The 18,516-nt window shown below is 37.9% G+C and overlaps 1 protein-coding gene across 1 annotated transcript in view; it reads left to right on the top strand.

Annotated features, from left to right (window-relative positions):
• The window catches only part of tle2a (TLE family member 2, transcriptional corepressor a), a 137,494-nt gene that overhangs the window by 27,706 nt on the left and 91,272 nt on the right, over nucleotides 1-18,516 (top strand). Inside the window, 1 exon segment of the mRNA XM_062027709.1 lies at nucleotides 10,938-11,101. Coding sequence (XP_061883693.1) covers nucleotides 10,938-11,101 — 164 coding nt within the window.

Genomic DNA, 18,516 nt, shown 5'->3' with positions numbered 1-18,516 from the left:
AAAGATAAAGGTGAAGTTATAACACTGAAACACCCTCAGGAAGAGCTGCTTTAAGACTTGGCTAGCTAGCTAGCAGCTAACATCCATCCTCAGTGTTTTGGCTACTTCTAAATCACTAATCCTGGCCTCCATGGCGACAAATAAAGTACGTTTCTTACAAGTAACATTATCACTGCAGGACCAGGAATAGTTATACATGCTTCACTACACACCGTAGGAGGATACAATAGCTCACTGGTCGTCACAATGTAAACAAATGCCATGGTTGGATCTATACCTGGCATCCACTGTAATGATACCAAGTACAATAGCGTATCTAAAAAGTTAAAGTACCAATGATTGTCACACACACACTAAGTGTGGTGAAATTATTCTCTGCATTTGACCCATCACCCTTGATCACCCCCTGGGAGGTGAGGGGAGCAGTGGGCAGCAGCGGTGGCCGCTCCCGGGAATCATTTTTGGTGATTTAACCCCCAATTCCAACCCTTGATGCTGAGTGCCAAGCAGGGAGGTAATGGCTCCCATTTTTATAGTCTTTGGTATGACTCGGCCGGGGTTTGAACTCACAACCTACCCATCTTAGGGCGGACACTCTAACCACAAGGCCATTAGTCGATACTACTATGATTACATTTTTTATCATCACATAATCCTTTTTTCTTTTTAAAATTCATATTATGTTTATAAAGTCAGTAAATGCGTCCTTGGACACATGAGAACTTTGAATATGACCAATGTATGATCCTGTAACTACTTGGTATCAGATCCATACCTAAATGTGTGGTATCATCCAAAACTAATGTAAAGTATCAAAGAAGAGAACAATAAGTGATTATTACATTTAAACAGAAGTGTATATAGAACATGTTAAAACAGACAATAAGCAGGTATTAACAGTAAATGAACAAGTGGATTAATAATCAATTTTTACAGTTTGTCCTTTATCATTTTGACAAAATAATAGGTGTATAAATGACACAATATGTTATTGCATACGTCAGCAGACTAATTAGGAGTCTTTGTTTGTTTACTTACTACTAAAAGACAAGTTGTCTAGTATGTTCACTATTTTATTTAAGGACTAAATTACAATAATAAACATATGTTTCATGTACCCTAAGATTTTTTGTTAAATTAAAGCCAATAATGCCATTTTTTTTGTGGTCCCCCTTTTTTAGAAAAGTATCGAAATACAATTTGGTATTGGGCCAACCCTACTAAGTCGTAAAATACAGCAAGTACGAGGTGGCTAACATTAGGCCCTTTTCCACTGCAGGAACTTTTTCAGGAACTTTCCGCCTGTCTTTCCACCAAAAACTACTAGAGTAGGTTTAGTTCCTGCCGTGCTAAGAGGGACTTTTCCAAGCTACCCTGAGGGTGCTGTGTTGTCACACTGATTGGTTGACCACCTAAAACTTATTTTTCAAACACACATCCCCCATTGCGAGCACAACTTGTTTATTTTTCATTTCTTTTGTATTTCTATTACAAAATACTTGACAACGGAGAGAAAGCAGAACGAAAGGAGCTTTGTGGAACCATCTTGCAGCGTTTTGACTCCGCCGTAGTCTTAAAACTAGATGCAGTTTAATGTTATTATTTTTACAAACTTCATTTTGATATGCAGAACTAAGAAAAGTGGACGGACTCTTTTAAAGGTTTTTACGTATGAGTACGATGCCGGATACTAAGCAACGACCTCAGCTGCTTACGACTCTGACTTTGTGGGATAAATGTGAAATAAAGGAGTTAGTACACAAGGTAAATTGTATTATTATTACTATTTACTTTATTACTCCTTGTAAAAGTAGTCAGTGACACTCCATTTGTGTAGTTATTTGCCTCAACCTGAGTGAACAGAATGCTAATGCTAACAAGCCCATGTGTTTTGTGTTGTCATTTGACATTTACTATTTCTCTATTATTTACAACTGAAATGGACCAAAAATAATCACCTGTTGAACATTGATTCTTCTCTTAGACACACTTAATAAAAGTGTTTGTGAAATCCCCTGATGTCTTTTGCTGCTAAATGAACCACAACATTAGCGTCTCATAAAACATGTCGCTACTGGTCCCACAATTCAGAAGCAATAACGTAAAACACAACTCAAAAAGCTGACATGCTATTCATTTTCATACAACTTTTACTGCAAGTAAACATTTGATTCAAATGTTGGTCATCGGCCTCCTTGACTACTAATAATCAATCGGTATCGGACCTGGAAAAGCATTTCGATCGACCTCTGCTGAGGTGGGAGATGTCTATCAAGATACAGTACAGGACAAAGGTTTGGGCACACCTTCTCATTTCAATGTGTTTTCTTTATTTTCATGACTATTTACATTGTAGATTGTCACTGAAGGCATCAAAACTATGACACCTGTGAAGTGAAAACCCTATCAGGTGACTATCTCTTGAAGCTCATGGAGAGAATGCCAAGAGTGGGCAAAGCAGTAATCAGAGCAAAGGGTGGCTATTTTGAAGAAAGTAGAATACAAAACATGTTTTCAATTATGTCACCTTTTTTTTGTTAAGTACTTAACTCCACATGTGTTCATTCATAGTTTGGATGTGACAATCTACAATGTAAATAGTAATAAAGAAAACACATTGAATGAGAAGGTGTGTCCAAACTTTTGACCTGTGCTGTATTTATTTGTATATCAAGGCATTTTCTCCACAACACACCCAGAAAGGTCATGAAGTGTGGGTCATGACTGAAAGAATAAGATGGCAGATACAAGAGTTTCCTCAGAAGGGTGGCTGGCATCTCCCTTAGAGATAAGGTGAGAAGTTGAGTCACCCAAGAGAGACTCGGAGTAGAGCCACTGCTCCTTCGCTTGGAAAGGAGCCAGCTTAGGTGGTTGGGGCATCTCACCAGGGTCTCCCTAGGGAGGTCCTCCTTGCACGTCCCACTGGGAGGAGACCCCGGGGCAGGCCAAGGACCAGATGGAGAATTAAATCTCCTCTCTGGCCTGGGAATGCTTCAGGATCCCCCAGGAGGAAGTTGCTAATGTTGCCCTGGAGAGGGAAGTCTGGGGGTCTCTACTGGAGCTGTTGTCCCCGCGACCCCATTCCGGATGAGCGGTTGAAGATGGATGGACACCCAGAAAGGGTCCGTGACTGCACTTTTGAAACCCAGACGCAAGAGTTAAGAATCCCTGATCTGAGGGCAGACTCGGTGCAGAGCAGCTTGCAAAGAGCGAGGGATGAAAGCGAGCCACCGTGGGATTTCTACAGCTGAGTCGCCAGGTTAGCGTTGGGACTTGACCTGTGGCTGTGAATTCTGCTGGTCTTTTCCCGAGTGGAGAAGAAACTAATGGGGCTTGGTGTGTGAGGTCCCGAAAGACTGAGCTAGCAACTCTTCCTAAGAGACACACACTCTCCACACATATCAACCTTAGGAAAGTCAATGACTTCACTATAAAAGTGGGTGACATTGTTATCACCAGGAAAGATGAGGTCACCTGCCTAGGTTCAATTCTAGAGGCTAATCTTTCCTGTGATAAAATGGCAACCAAGGTCATCAAAAAGGTCAACCAACGAACAAGATTTCTCTACAGAATCTCCTCTCTGGTCAACAAAAGCACCATGAAGATTCTAGTGGGAACTCTCATTCAACCCTTTTTCAACTACACATCCAAAACCCTCAAATCTAGACTCCAAACATCCCAGAACAAGCTAGTCAGGTTACTTCTAGAACTCCACCCCAGATCACACCTCACTCCTACCCACTTCTCCAAAGTGGGCTGGCTCAGGGTGGAGGACAGAGTTAAACAACTTGCACTGAGCCTAGTCTATAAAATCCACTACACCTCCCTGATACCGAAGTACATGTCAAACTACTTCCTTAACGTAAATGACCGCCATAACCACAACACCAGGGGGAGCTCCACTAACCACGTTAAACCCAGATTCCGATCCAACAAAGGTCTTAAGTCATTCTCCTTCTATGCCACATCAATATGGAATGCACTCCCAACAGGTGTAATAGAAAGTGCATCTCTATCCTCCTTCAAAAGTGCACTAAAAGAACACCTCCAGGCAACTACAACCCTCCCTAATGCATGTTGATGGCACATTCTCGCTGTGTCCCGCAAACTTGACAGCAACGAGCGAAGGAAGTCAACAACGCAATGTAGCGTCTTCACTAGCAGCTGGCTGTTTCCAAGTCCCTAATCCTCACCTCCATGGTGGCAAATACATTCTCTTGCAGTTGTAAGAACTTAGTGTCATTGTTTACTTGATCAATTATAATTCCATTGTGTAGCATTATCAATGGAGGACAAGGACTAGCTAAACATGTTATGCTACAAGGGATGTAATAATATGAACATTTCATATCAGTTATTGTCAGTTTTTATTATCTTTATTGTTGAAAATAATCATACACACTTAGAACTGAGTTGTATTTTTTTTTTTAAATATATACAATAAATAAATATCCACACAATATACTTTATTGGCAGAGGAAGTAGGTTATATAATATTGTTCTGGCTACTTAAGCTTAAATACTGTATATATAATATGTAAATATTACATATGTTATATTTTATATCGCTACTATGGTACATTTTTAGTCTACCTTATACCTTTTTGTTTTTGCCCTCTTTTTGTGCCCTTGTGTGCATTATCCTTTCCATCCTTACCCTTTCCATCTTTAAGTCTAAAGGGACTGTTTGCAACATTTACAACTTTCCAATGTACTTTACACCGTTTATCTCGCCCTCTCACAGCTTCTCGTACGTAACTACATACGTACGCAACACATGCATGAGCTTTAGGTGTTGTGGGCTAATAATAGCAATTTGGATAGCTAGCGTTAGCTATCATTACATGTATATTCTGTCATAACAACACTGCAAATTGTTTGTTGCTTCTCTTGGACTGCTATTGTATGTTTGCACGCCCTCCCTGCACGTACGTGTTGATGAGCCGTTTTATTCAGGCCGGTAAAAATGACATTACATTAACTTTGTAATTATAAAAAATATAAACAATTGTCCAAAAAATGTGTTCAGTTAAACCACTAATGGTAACACGAGCTAGGACCAGAACTGTTGTGTATATGTCTGGTTGTCTACATGTATGTTGTCTATGTCTGGTTGTCTACATGTATGTTGTCTATGTCTGGTTGTCTACATGTATGTTGTATATGTCTGGTTGTCTACATGTATGTTGTATATGTCTGGTTGTCTACATGTATGTTGTATATGTCTTGTTGTCTACATGTATGTTGTATATGTCTGGTTGTCTACATGTATGTTGTATATGTCTGGTTGTCTACATGTATGTTATATATGTCTGGTTGTCTACATGTATGTTGATGTCTTATCTGCACACACTTGTGTGTACATGTATGTTGATGTCTTATCTGCACACACTTGTGTGTACATGTATGTTGATGTCTTATCTGCACACACTTGTGTGTACATGTATGTTGATGTCTTATCTGCACACACTTGTGTGTACATGTATGTTGATGTCTTATCTGCACACACTTGTGTGTACATGTATGTTGATGTCTTATCCGCACATATCTTATATGTTGATGTTGGCAGTGCCGTCATGCCAACATGCCATTTTGATTTTCACAGCTTTCATCGTCTCCCCGCAGCGCCGGCATTCTTTTTGGCAACGGCGGCTGAGCGATGTTGCCGTTAATGAAAGCTAATGTGTTGCTGATGTGTGCGACACTCAGATGTGAGAGCAGCCAGTTTTCAAAGGAGTCGTCATTATTTGCTCTCGCCGTCATTACTGCGCTATTAGATGGAACGGAACTTTCAGTGTTTGTTTGTGCGCACATCCCCTGGGAGAGATGTTTGGCAGGGTGGCGTCCAAGATCCCTTCATGTGGCGGGACTCCATCCTTCATCTTTAGCCCGTGTTTCACAGAGACGTTCAGCACTCTCAGAAAATGCCTGGCTGGGGCGGAACTGGCAGCGCACATGAAAAGCTTTCAAAGCTGCGCGAGGACACGTCCAGGAATATGGGGAAGTGACCGAGTGAGCTCCAAGAGGAACTCCACACTCCGTGGTAAAGTGCAGTAGAGCCGGGCGATCCGTCCACTTGGACGTGCTTACGTCATCTAACAAAAATGACTGGAGAAAAAGAATTATGCTGTCTTTAAGTTGAAGTGGAGTGGTGTTTTTTTTTTTGATGACACCTCTTGCCATAATAAGTTAAGCTCATGGTACAGTAAGTTGGATACGGACACGTTTGTTACTGGATACTTTCTATTACACTTCCGCTTTGGAGACTTTGTATGTGTAAGTAATATACTGTAACCACCTGCTGTATGTGTAATATACTGTAACCACCTGCTGTATGTGTAAGTAATATACTGTAACCACCTGCTGTATGTGTAAGTAATATACTGTAACCACCTGCTGTATGTGTAAGTAATATACTGTAACCAAGTATGTGTAATATACTGTAACGACCTGCTGTATGTGTAATATACTGTAACCACCTGCTGTATGTGTAAGTAATATACTGTAACCAAGTATGTGTAATATACTGTAACCAAGTATGTGTAATATACTGTAACCACCTGCTGTATGTGTAAGTAATATACTGTAACCAAGTATGTGTAATATACTGTAACCACCTGCTGTATGTGTAATATACTGTAACCACCTGCTGTATGTGTAAGTAATATACTGTAACCAAGTATGTGTAATATACTGTAACCAAGTATGTGTAATATACTGTAACCACCTGCTGTATGTGTAAGTAATATACTGTAACCAAGTATGTGTAAGTAATATACTGTAACCACCTGCTGTATGTGTAATATACTGTAACCACCTGCTGTATGTGTAAGTAATATACTGTAACCACCTGCTGTATGTGTAAGTAATATACTGTAACCAAGTATGTGTAAGTAATATACTGTAACCACCTGCTGTATGTGTAATATACTGTAACCACCTGCTGTATGTGTAAGTAATATACTGTAACCACCTGCTGTATGTGTAAGTAATATACTGTAACGAGCTGCTGGGGTTGATGTTGTGTTCCTGAGTCCCCTGGAGAAATCACTGCACGTAAGCAGCTAAGCCCGTGACCTTCGATCCCTCAGGCGGTACTGCATCAAAAAGCGACATCAGTGCGTAAAGGATATCACCACACGGGCTCAGGAACACTTCAGAAAACCACTGTCGGTAACTACAGTTGGTCGCTACATCTGTAAGTGCAAGTTACAACTCTACTATGCAAAGCCAAAGCCATTTATCAACAACACCCAGAAACGCCGTCGGCTTTGCTGGGCCCGAGCTCATCTAAGATGGACTGATACAAAGTGGAAAAGTGTTCTGTGGTCTGACGAATCCACATTTCAAATTGTTATTGGAAACTGTGGACGTCGTGTCCTCCGGACCAAAGAGGAAAAGAACCCTCTACATGAGGAAAAAAACAGTTGATTAACATATACTGTCTGCAGATCAGGAGTGTCCAACCTTTTTCTAACAAGGGCCACATGCAGAAATAAATGAGGGATGCGGAGGCCACTTAGATACATTTTATACATTAAAGATACTAAAACCAATACAATATATGATACATTTAATTTCTTATTATTATTCTTTACTAAAATGACTAGAATTCCGCCAACTAAAACCTTTCTGCAGGCTTTAGCACACTCAAAAAGTTAGTACATCTCAAGAATGGAATAGAAAGTACTTTATTGATCCCTGGGGGAAATTCAGTACCACAGTTAGCTCACAATAAACAGTCACCAGCATTTCTTACATATTCCTTATTTGAAGTGTTCAATCCATCAATCAATTGTGTTGACATTTCTTTTCCTTTCTACCTTGATAGCTGAGTGGATTTTTATCAGAGGAAGGTTACATTTGGAATACATTTTTTTACATTTAATATATTTTTCTCCTGGTGCTTATTTTTTTTAAGTCAAAAATATCTATAGTTATTCTGTCCTCGAATTTTAACTTTTTAAAGTCAAGGCAAGTGTTGCCTTAAAGGAGGGCTCATATTTTAGGGCACCAAGGTAAGTTAGAAGGGCACCAAGGCAAACGTGTGTGTGTGTGTGTGTGTAAGTATATATTTATGTATATATATATATGTATGTATGTATGTGTATATATACTGTATGTGTATATATATATATATATATATATATATATATATATGTATGTGTGTGTGTGTGTGTGTGTGTATATATATATATATATTTATTTATGTATATTTATGTATGTATATTTATATATATATATTTATTTATGTATATATATATATATTTATTTATGTATATATATATATATATATTTATTTATGTATATATATATATATATATTTATTTATGTGTGTGTATATATATATATATATATATATATATATATATATATATATATATATATATATATATATATACAGTGGGGCAAAAAAGTATTTAGTCAGCCACCCATTGACAATCAATGGGTGGCTGACTAAATACTTTTTTGCCCCACTGTATATATATATTTATTTATGTATATATATATATATATATATATATATATATATGTATATATATATATATATATATGTATATATATATATATATATATATGTATATATATATATATATATATATATGTATATATATATATATATATATGTATATATATATATATATATATATATGTATATATATATATATATATATATATGTATATATATATGTATATATATATATGTATATATATATATGTATATATATATATGTATATATATATATGTATGTATATATGTATATATGTATATATATATGTATATATATATATATATATATATATATATATATATATATATAAAAATCATTTTGATAAAAATAGTGTTCATGTATGAGATCTAGGGCTGCCAATTATGGTCTCAGTAATAATTAAGATATTTGTTATCAATATTAAAATCATGATTACTGATTGTTAGGTAAAGTAGTGTTGGGGTGTGAACGTAATACCATCATGTCATTTGTAATGTCTAATAAAAAGACTATAGATAAACATTATTCTTATATTTATAGACACATATTAGGTTTTTTTTAATTCTTCAATGATATCAACTGGTCAGCATTTTGTCGTTACCTTCATCTCTATTTTTACATTTTGATATAGGGAGTTTTTATATATTTTTAATTTTTTTTAAAGTTATGTACATGTAGGTGCTGTATCAGGACAGATCCATTAAGTGTTTGACCAGAAATATGTCAAATAGAAATTAACTATAAACAATAAAACATTAACAAAATGCTGTCACATGAATGATATTTGAAGTAATACCTTTGCGACATGAAAAAAACACAAGTCATGTAAAAAACATGGTGTTTACTTTTTGATATGAATATAAAACTCAAAGCAGTTTGGCTAATGAAAATAAACAATCTTTGTTCTTTTCCAGTGCCTCCCTAGTGTTTCAGTACAACAGTTTGGCCAACAACAAAAAAAACCGGAGTGACGCCTCTCACATCGAATACACAATCTTCACAGCATTCGTTCAGTTCGATGAGATGAAAAAACATTATAGCTATTATTGATGTTATTTGAACACTGATACAGTTTGCAGTTAAATAAAGGAGTGAACATCCCAGTAAACTTTATAAACAAGTTGTGACAACGTTCACTACACATCGCCTGCTGCATGTTTCCTCACCTCATTAATGTCACAGCAGCTGATGGACGCTGTATTGAGGAAAGGAAAGCACCATCAAATAATTTTCTCCTTCGCTGTTTACTTGTAGTGCGGGGACAAGTGTCTCCAATACTGTCCACACCTGTCTCCATCTAAACACAGCAGTGTGCTCTTAAACGCACGACGGGAAGCGAGAGAAAATTATGTTAAACCAAGCGCTTGGCTCCATTTACTCCGAGGGGAAATCTCCCGAGCAAAGTCTGTGTAGTTAGTCCGCCATTATTGTCAAGCCAAAGGACGCTAGTGTGCATGCGCCTGACTGCGTGTTGCCGAAAATGCATTAATAAATGACGTTTTTTTTGGTAATTAAAAAATTAGACGTAATACTAACCGTCTGGAATTTTATCGCGAATGATCATTATACCGTTTATTGTTACATCCCTTGTACATTAACAAGTAAAAATTCAAGGGGGGTCACGGCATGTCCTTGCCGCAAATGTTGGTCAATTTTTGGGGCATTACGGCAAACGACGAGGGCGGTCGTGGCACTTGCCGCGGTTCAATTCGAGCCCTGGTTATTGATCAGAAACTTATACCGTGATACATTTTTCATGAGTATCGCCCAGCTCTGCGCTGCGGGCCTCACTGTGGACGCCATTGATGTACAAACAATGTTTCTTCAAAAACACTCCGCAGTCAGACCAAGCAATATCATTATTTGAACATTTTCGACGTGATATTATTTATACTATTTTCGTTTTTTAGCAGTCCGTACTGTCACTCCACTAACTACTTGACCTTTCCAGAGCTGGAGAACTGGCCCGTGCCCGTCGGCGAGTGAAATCTGTGATGTTGTTGACGGGTAGACGGGCAGACTGAGAGGACCCCGCCGCCCCCCTCCTCCCCCACGCCGCACCGTCCTCGTCGCCCAGCTCTCCGCCTTCTTTTGTCTGCGTGTCCTCCAGCATTACACTTCTGCTTGTAGTCTCCTAATTGCTGTGGACCCCGCAGAGAGGGCGGCCAAGGCGCGGCGGGGGGGTTCTGAGCACTCCACGGTCCTCATGGGGTCCCACCCTCCTGCCTTTTTTCTTTCTCCCTCTCAGGCTGGCCGTGAAACAATGCGCGCTCATTTGGCTAAGAAGCTCATGCTGCTTCAAGTCTTTGTGACCCATTCACATCTGGCGAGGCCCGCCACCGCACTCTAGCCCCGCCCCCTCGCTGTCCACCCATCGCGCTTTTGCCTGACTGTTGCATCTCGTATAAGTACCGCGTTGTATTCAAATATAATCTCCCTCCGCAGGCTCCTCTGCAGCCACCCCCAGGGTCCTCGGCCTCCGTGGTGGCGGCCGCCGCAGCAGCAGCCGCCGCCGCATCGGGGACCGCCCAGTCGCTGAAGCTGACATACCCAGAGACTTTGGACCGCATCAAGGAGGAGTTCCAGTTCCTGCAGACCCAGTACCACAGGTGAGAGTGTTTGGGGGACAAAGGCTGAAAGAGTTCCTCCTCAGGCTGCAGGTTTTTGTTAATACGCCATGTTGGATTATACTACTGCTCTGACTGTGGTTATTGGAGGGACGGTGTGCAGAGAATATGTGAAGAATGAGGGATTTCAGCTCGCTATGTGTCACCGCTTTTTCTTTCATCGCCCCCCCAATCCCCCAAGCCCTGCCCCCTTTGGCACACCTTCACATAACCCCCCACTCCCACTCTTATCCTCCTCATCCAGCTTTGATTTAGCCGGCCAAAATCCCCCCCAACCCCCCGCCTCCCACTTTTTTTTGGTGTCCCACTTCAAACTTCTTTTGTACACCCTCCCATCTACAGTCTTCAACCCCTGTGGCTACTGCGGAAACTTGTGTGTGTGTGTGTGTGTGTGTGTGTGTGTGTGTGTGTGTGTGTGTGTGTGTGTGGGTGTGTGTGTTCTTGTAAAGCTATCCTTGTTTGGAGCGGGTTGCAATAAGTTGTGGGAAGGGGGCACACTTTGATATATTCTGTATATTAAAATGGCAAACATACATTTAGATTTCAAAATAAGTGACATGCAATCCATAACATTTGGGAAAATAATAATGTGTGGAAAATGTGTGTGCTTTTATTTTGAAGGCCTGATAATGTTATACCAGGGGTCACCAACGCGGTGCCCGCGGGCAGCAGGTAGCCCGTAAGGACCAGATGAGTAGCCCGCTGGCCTGTTCTAAAAATAGCTCAAATAGCAGCACTTACCAGTGAGCTGCCTCTATTTTTTAAATTGTATTTATTTACTAGCAAGCTGGTCTCGCTTTGCCCGACATTTTTAATTCTAAGAGAGACAAAACTCAAATAGAATTTGAAAATCCAAGAAAATATTTTAAAGACTTGGTCTTCACTTGTTTAAATAAATTAATTAATTTTTTTACTTTGCTTCTTATAACTTTCAGAAAGACAATTTTAGAGAAAAAATACAACCTTAAAAATGATTTTAGGATTTTTAAACACATATACCTTTTTACCTTTTAAATTCCTTCCTCTTCTTTCCTGACAATTTAAATCAATGTTCAAGTAAATGTATTTTTTTTATTGTAAAGAATAATAAATATATTTTAATTTAATTCTTCATTTTAGCTTCTGTTTTTTCGACGAAGAATATTTGTGAAATTTTTCTTCAAACTTCTTATGATTAAAATTCAAAAAAATTATTCTGGCAAATCTAGAAAATCTGTAGAATCAAATTTAAATCTTATTTCAAAGTCTTTTGAATTTCTTTTAAAATTTTTGTTCTGGAAAATCTAGAAGAAATAATGATTTGTCTTTGTTAGAAATATAGCTTGGTCCAATTTGTTATATATTCTAACAAAGTGCAGATTGGATTTTAACGTATTTAAAACATGTCATCAAAATTCTAAAATTAATCTTAATCAGGAAAATTACTAATGATGTTCCATAAATTATTTTATTAATTTTTTCAAAAAGATTCGAATTAGCTATTTTTTCTTTTCTTTTTTTCGGTTGAATTTTGAATTTTAAAGAGTCGAAATTGAAGATAAACAATGTTTCAAAATTTAATTGTCATTTTTTTCGTGTTTTCTCCTCTTTTAAACCGTTCAATTAAGCGTAAATATCATGAATTATTAATAATAACATAGAGTTAAAGGTAAATTGAGCAAATTGTATCAAACTGGTAGCCTTTCACATTAATCAGTACCCAAGAAGTAGCTCTTGGTTTCAAAAAGGTTGTTATACCATTGTTGCCAGGGCGTTACAGAGTCATGATTTTTTTTCATGAAAGTTAAAATACGGGGAAAATACTGTACCCTTTTTTTCAAATTTTAGGAATGGATTTTTTCCATATATTAGCCACACCGGACTATGAGCCGCAGATAAACGAGTTATTTACACAGAAAGATTTTGTAAATGTTTATTTACATACCTTAATTGTTTCCAGACGGTAGTTTTTGAATGCATTTTTCAAAGTGATTTAGAGGTAGAACTGATTGCTCCCGTCATCTGCATTGCAAGCCGCCTAGAGGGAGTCGATTTTTACATGTAAAACTGCAAAAAAGACAAATTTAGAGAACAAAATGTGTCTGGCGACCGGTATATGTATTTTTAGGAACACTAATACAAAACCTCACAATAATGTCTGATTGAAAGCTAAAAACGTTATGACAGACCGCTTTAAATGGAATGGAATTTACATTTTTTTTACTGAATGAGACACCCAGAATGTACATGAAAATAAAGAATGTTACAATATTAACTATGAAGGATAAAACACTGAATATTGACAACATATGAACGTCACACCCGCTCTCCATTCACATATTTTACAATCAAGCGAAATGCAACAAACACAACGAAATATCAACGCGAAGTGTAAAAAAGCCCCGCCTACATTCTGATATATGTGATATTTCACTAAGCTTTACAACTTTGTTGTAAAAATCTCTTTCCGCGTCTGTCCCTGACACCCACATTTCAGGCTGTGGAAACACTGCTTGGTGCCTCGTCTGAGCTGCTGTGACTTACATTACCATAGTAACTAATCCCATTACCATAGTAACTAATCAAATTACCATAGTAACTAATTCGATTACCATAGTAACTAGTATATCATGCAAAAGCGCATATTCCAACCATTGAAAGACTTAGTATAGTTAAAGACTTAACGGTCATTAGAAAGCATCACTGCACATCATAGTGGCAGCTACACTTTCCATCTTAAACATCTAAAAAAATTATTTGGGAATGTCCGGCGGGCCAGATTGAAAAGATTAACGGGCCCCCGGGCTTTAATTTAACCCAGGTCTGATATAGGGCCAAGAACCGAACCCTGTTGAACTCCACATGTTACCTTAAAGGCCTACTGAAAGCCACGACTAGCGACCACGCAGTCTGATAGTTTATATATCAATGATGAAATCTTAACATTGCAACACATGCCAATACGGCCGGGTTAACTTATAAAGTGACATTTTAAAATTCCCGCCACACTTCCGGTTGAAAAACTCCTTTGGATATGATTTATGCGCGTGACGTCACAAAATCCACGGAAGTGGTTGGACCCCATCAGACCCGATATAAAAACCTCTTGTTTTCTTCGACATAATTCCACCGTATTCTGGACATCTGTGTTGGTGAATCTTTTGCAATTTGTTTAATGAACAATGGAGGCTGCAAAGAAGAACGTTGTAGGTGGGATGGATCGGTGTATTAGCGGCTAAGTACAATACTTACAGCAACACAACAAGGACTACTTACTACGCCTAGCCGATGCTCGCCGCCAAACCCACGGATGAAGTCCTTCGTCGCGCCGTCGATCGCTGGAACGCAGGTGAGCACGGCTGTTGATGGGAAGATGAGGGCTGGCTGGCGTAGGTGGAGCGCTAATGTTTTATCATAGTTCTGTGAGGTCCGGTTGCTAGGTTGCTAAATTAGCCTTAGCGTCGTTAGCAACAGCATTGTTAAGCCTTACCAGGCTGAGAATTTTTAACCGTGTAGTTACATGTCCATGGTTTAATAGTATTGTTGGTCTTCTGTCTATCCTTCCAGTCAGGGGTTTATTTATTTTGTTTCTATCTGCATTTGAGAACGATGCTATCACGTTAGCTCAGTAGCTAAGTGTGTCACCGATGTATTGTCGTGGAGATAAAAGTCACTTTAAATGTCCATTTCGCGTTCTCGACTCTCATTTTCAAGAGGATATAGTATCCCAGGTGGTTTAAAATACAAATCCGTGATCCACAATAGAAAAAGGAGAGAGTGTGGAATCCAATGAGCCAGCTTGTACCTAAGTTACGGTCAGAGCGAAAAAAGATACGTCCATCACTGCCTCTCAAGTCCTTCACTGTAACGTTCCTCATCTACGAATCTTTCATCCTCGCTCAAATTAATGGGGTAATCGTCGCTTTGTCGCTCCGAATCTCTCTCGCTCCATTGTAAACAACGGGGAATTGTGAGGAATACTAGCTCCTGTGACGTCACGCTACTTCCGCTACAGGCAAGGCTTTTTTTTATCAGCGAGCAAAAGTTGAGAACTTTATCGTCGATTTTCTCTACTAAATCCTTTCAGCAAAAATATGGCAATATCGCGAAATGATCAAGTATGACACATAGAATGGATCTGCTATTCCCGTTTAAATAAAAAAAAAAAATCATTTCAGTAGGCCTTTAACATACTCTGAGGTCACCTTATGGGAAACGCACAGCATCCTTTCAGTAACATAGGAGTTAAACCAAGACAAGGCTAAGTGTGACATACCAATACGTGCTAACAGAATGTTATGATGGACGGCATCTAAAGCAGCAGCAACATAAGGATTGTGAACGATGGGCAACATTCCAAAAAAAAAAGTGCAGTTCCCCTTTAAAAGAGTTGTTGTGGTGGCTGCATCTTTCCAGGTCATGCAAGCGACAGGAAGAAAAGCTCCAACTTGTTGATTTATGTGTAAAAATGTCCTATGGCAAAAATACTGTCTTGCATTTGGGTGAATATGTTGGATACATGTAGAAAAGAAAGCTCTATCTAAGTGTATAGTATAAATAATAGAGATATAATGAATAATAAATTAGTTTTTTCCAATATAGGGGAGTATTATGTTGTATAAAGGACAAGTTGTTGTCCTCACCTTGCAGATTATTTGTGGACTTCAAGATGATTTCTAGTGCGAGTTTAATCAGACCTAAAGAATTCCGGGAACGTCTTTGGCTTTTTCTTTATTTGTCCCTGAGACCAACTTGTTTTTCTTTCCACTGTTTGTCTGAATGTCTACAAAAATGTTATTTTCAGGGTAATGCCAGGTCATCATCGTAATATTTCTGCATAATTCCAAAATATTTGCAGAAGCTTTCTTTCTTGTTTGATTTGATCTTGACAAATCAAGGCATTGATGGCGTGTGAGTCATCCCTGCTATTGATTGGTCTCCTGGCTCCCCTCCCGGAGTTACAAAAACACCTGGAGCGCTGACCTCTCGCCAAGCACGCCTTGCAATAGAAATAATAGATGAACGGATTAGATTCTGATCAGGAAGAAAAGCTTCACATTCCATCCCTCGGACCAGACTTGTGTCAGGTTGGCAGGAAGAGGTTTGTAATGGGAAAAGCCAGAAAGAATGTGTGAACAAACTATTTGGCTGGCTCATAAGTGTGGACTGAATAGATTGTGTTCATATTTTATGTGCAAATTTAACATAGTCCGCTTAACAAAATGATCAGACTTCCACCTAGTGTAGGTTTAAATCCTATTCGGGATTTAAAAGTTATCAATTTCAACAAGCCGCGGTAAAATTCCTGCTGTTTCAAATGTAATTATTACCCTGAACCCCCAACCAGTTCCTACTATAAACTTAACCCTTTATAATTACTGAAACTCTTGGGGATATTACTCATTTCCTGAAGAATCTAACTCCTTAATTGCTAGCTAGCTGAAATACTAACATGAATACAAGAAACATTAACATCTTTCCCCAGTTCCAACATCATGCCACAATCTAAACTTATACAAACAAAGTTCTGTCTGAGCAACTAAGTTATTCCATTGTGGACATTGAACCTACAAACTGTGCTCTCTTAGGACGAGGGATGGTTCCCGTTCACATTCAAACCAATACGGTACTATTGTTTGTGTTAATAAATGTTACTTGTTGGATAATGGAATACATTTTTTGAATGTAACATTTAAAAAGGAGCTGATAACTTGCTGTCTAGTTGTTATTATATTTAGTTTTCTTATGTCTCATTTGCAATGCAGTTGCACTTTTAAGACATTAGATGGCAGTACTGTGTAGCACAGGTGTCACCAACGCGGTGCCCGCGGGCACCAGGTAGCCCGTAAGGACCAGATGAGTCGCCCGCTGGCCTGTTCTAAAAATAGCTCAAATAGCAGCACTTACCAGTGAGCTGCCTCTATTTTTTAAATTTTATTTATTTACTAGCAAGCTGGTCTCGCTTTGCCCGACATTTTTAATTCTGAGAGAGACAAAACTCAAATAGAATTTGAAAATCCAAGAAAATATTTTAAAGACTTGGTCTTCACTTGTTTAAATAAATTCATAATTTTTTTTACTTTGCTTCTTATAACTTTCAGAAAGACAATTTTAGAGAAAAAATACAACCTTAAAAATTATTTTAGGATTTTTAAACACATATACCTTTTTACCTTTTAAATTCCTTCCTCTTCTTTCCTGACAATTTAAATCAATGTTCAAGTAAATTTTTTTTTTTTTATTGTAAAGAATAATAAATACATTTTAATTTAATTCTTAATTTTAGCTTCTGTTTTTTCGACGAAGAATATTTTTGAAATATTTCTTCAAACTTATTATGATTACAATTCAAAAAAATTAGTCTGGCAAATGTAGAAAATCTGTAGAATCAAATTTAAATCTTATTTCAAAGTCTTTTGAATTTCTTTTAAAATTTTTGTTCTGGAAAATGTAGAAGAAATAAGGATTTGTCTTTGTTAGAAATATAGCTTGGTCCAATTTGTTATATATTCTAACAAAGTGCAGATTGGATTTTAACCTATTTAAAACATGTCATCAAAATTCTAAAATTAATCTTAATCAGGAAAAATTACTAATGATGTTCCATAAATTCTTTTTTTAATTTTTTCAAAAAGATTCGAATTAGCTAGTTTTTCTTTTCTTTTTTTCAGTTGAATTTTGAATTTTAAAGAGTCGAATTTGAAGATAAACTATGTTTCAAAATTTAAATGTCATTTTTTTTCGTGTTTTTTCCTCTTTTAAACCGTTCAATTAAGTGTAAATATCATTAATTATTAATAATAACATAGAGTTAAAGGTAAATTGAGCAAATTGGCTATTTCTGGCAATTTATTTAAGTGTGTATCAAACTGGTAGCCCTTCGCATTAATCAGTACCCAAGAAGTAGCTCTTGGTTTCTAAAAGGTTGGTGACCCCTGGTGTAGGCTATCCAAGATACGTTGTCTAACTAGGAAGTAACTTGTTTTGCTATGTCGCGCCCTACAAGTGTTTATTACACACCAGCTGTTTAATTGTAACATTCATCTTGGTTGTAATGTTCGTTATCAAATTTGGACGTGTTGAAATTGCCATGTAAAACCGCTAATGCTAATAGTAGCCTGTCTATGGCACATCCAATGTAAATTAGCAGCAAGCTCATGCATTTTGGAAGAGTGGAGCCTTACTTTACATTTGAGTGTTTTTTTTACCAAGCATACTTGCTTTGTTGGTGTTGCAAATTACAATAATACTTAGAGGGAGTTTGGCGGAGTCCGCCCTCAGTGCTGCTTGACTGATTGTTTACGTGAGCCGCTGTTTAGTCAGCAACCAGACGTGACGAGTCAGCAACCTTTATATGCACAAAGGTTTTAAAATATTCCACCGTGAGGTTTTATATGAAACGATACCCAGTAGTACAG

The sequence above is a fragment of the Entelurus aequoreus genome, linkage group LG19 (assembly GCF_033978785.1).
Source record: "Entelurus aequoreus isolate RoL-2023_Sb linkage group LG19, RoL_Eaeq_v1.1, whole genome shotgun sequence".
NCBI classification, from domain to species: domain Eukaryota; kingdom Metazoa; phylum Chordata; class Actinopteri; order Syngnathiformes; family Syngnathidae; genus Entelurus; species Entelurus aequoreus.
This window is presented reverse-complemented; position numbering and strand designations above follow the sequence as displayed.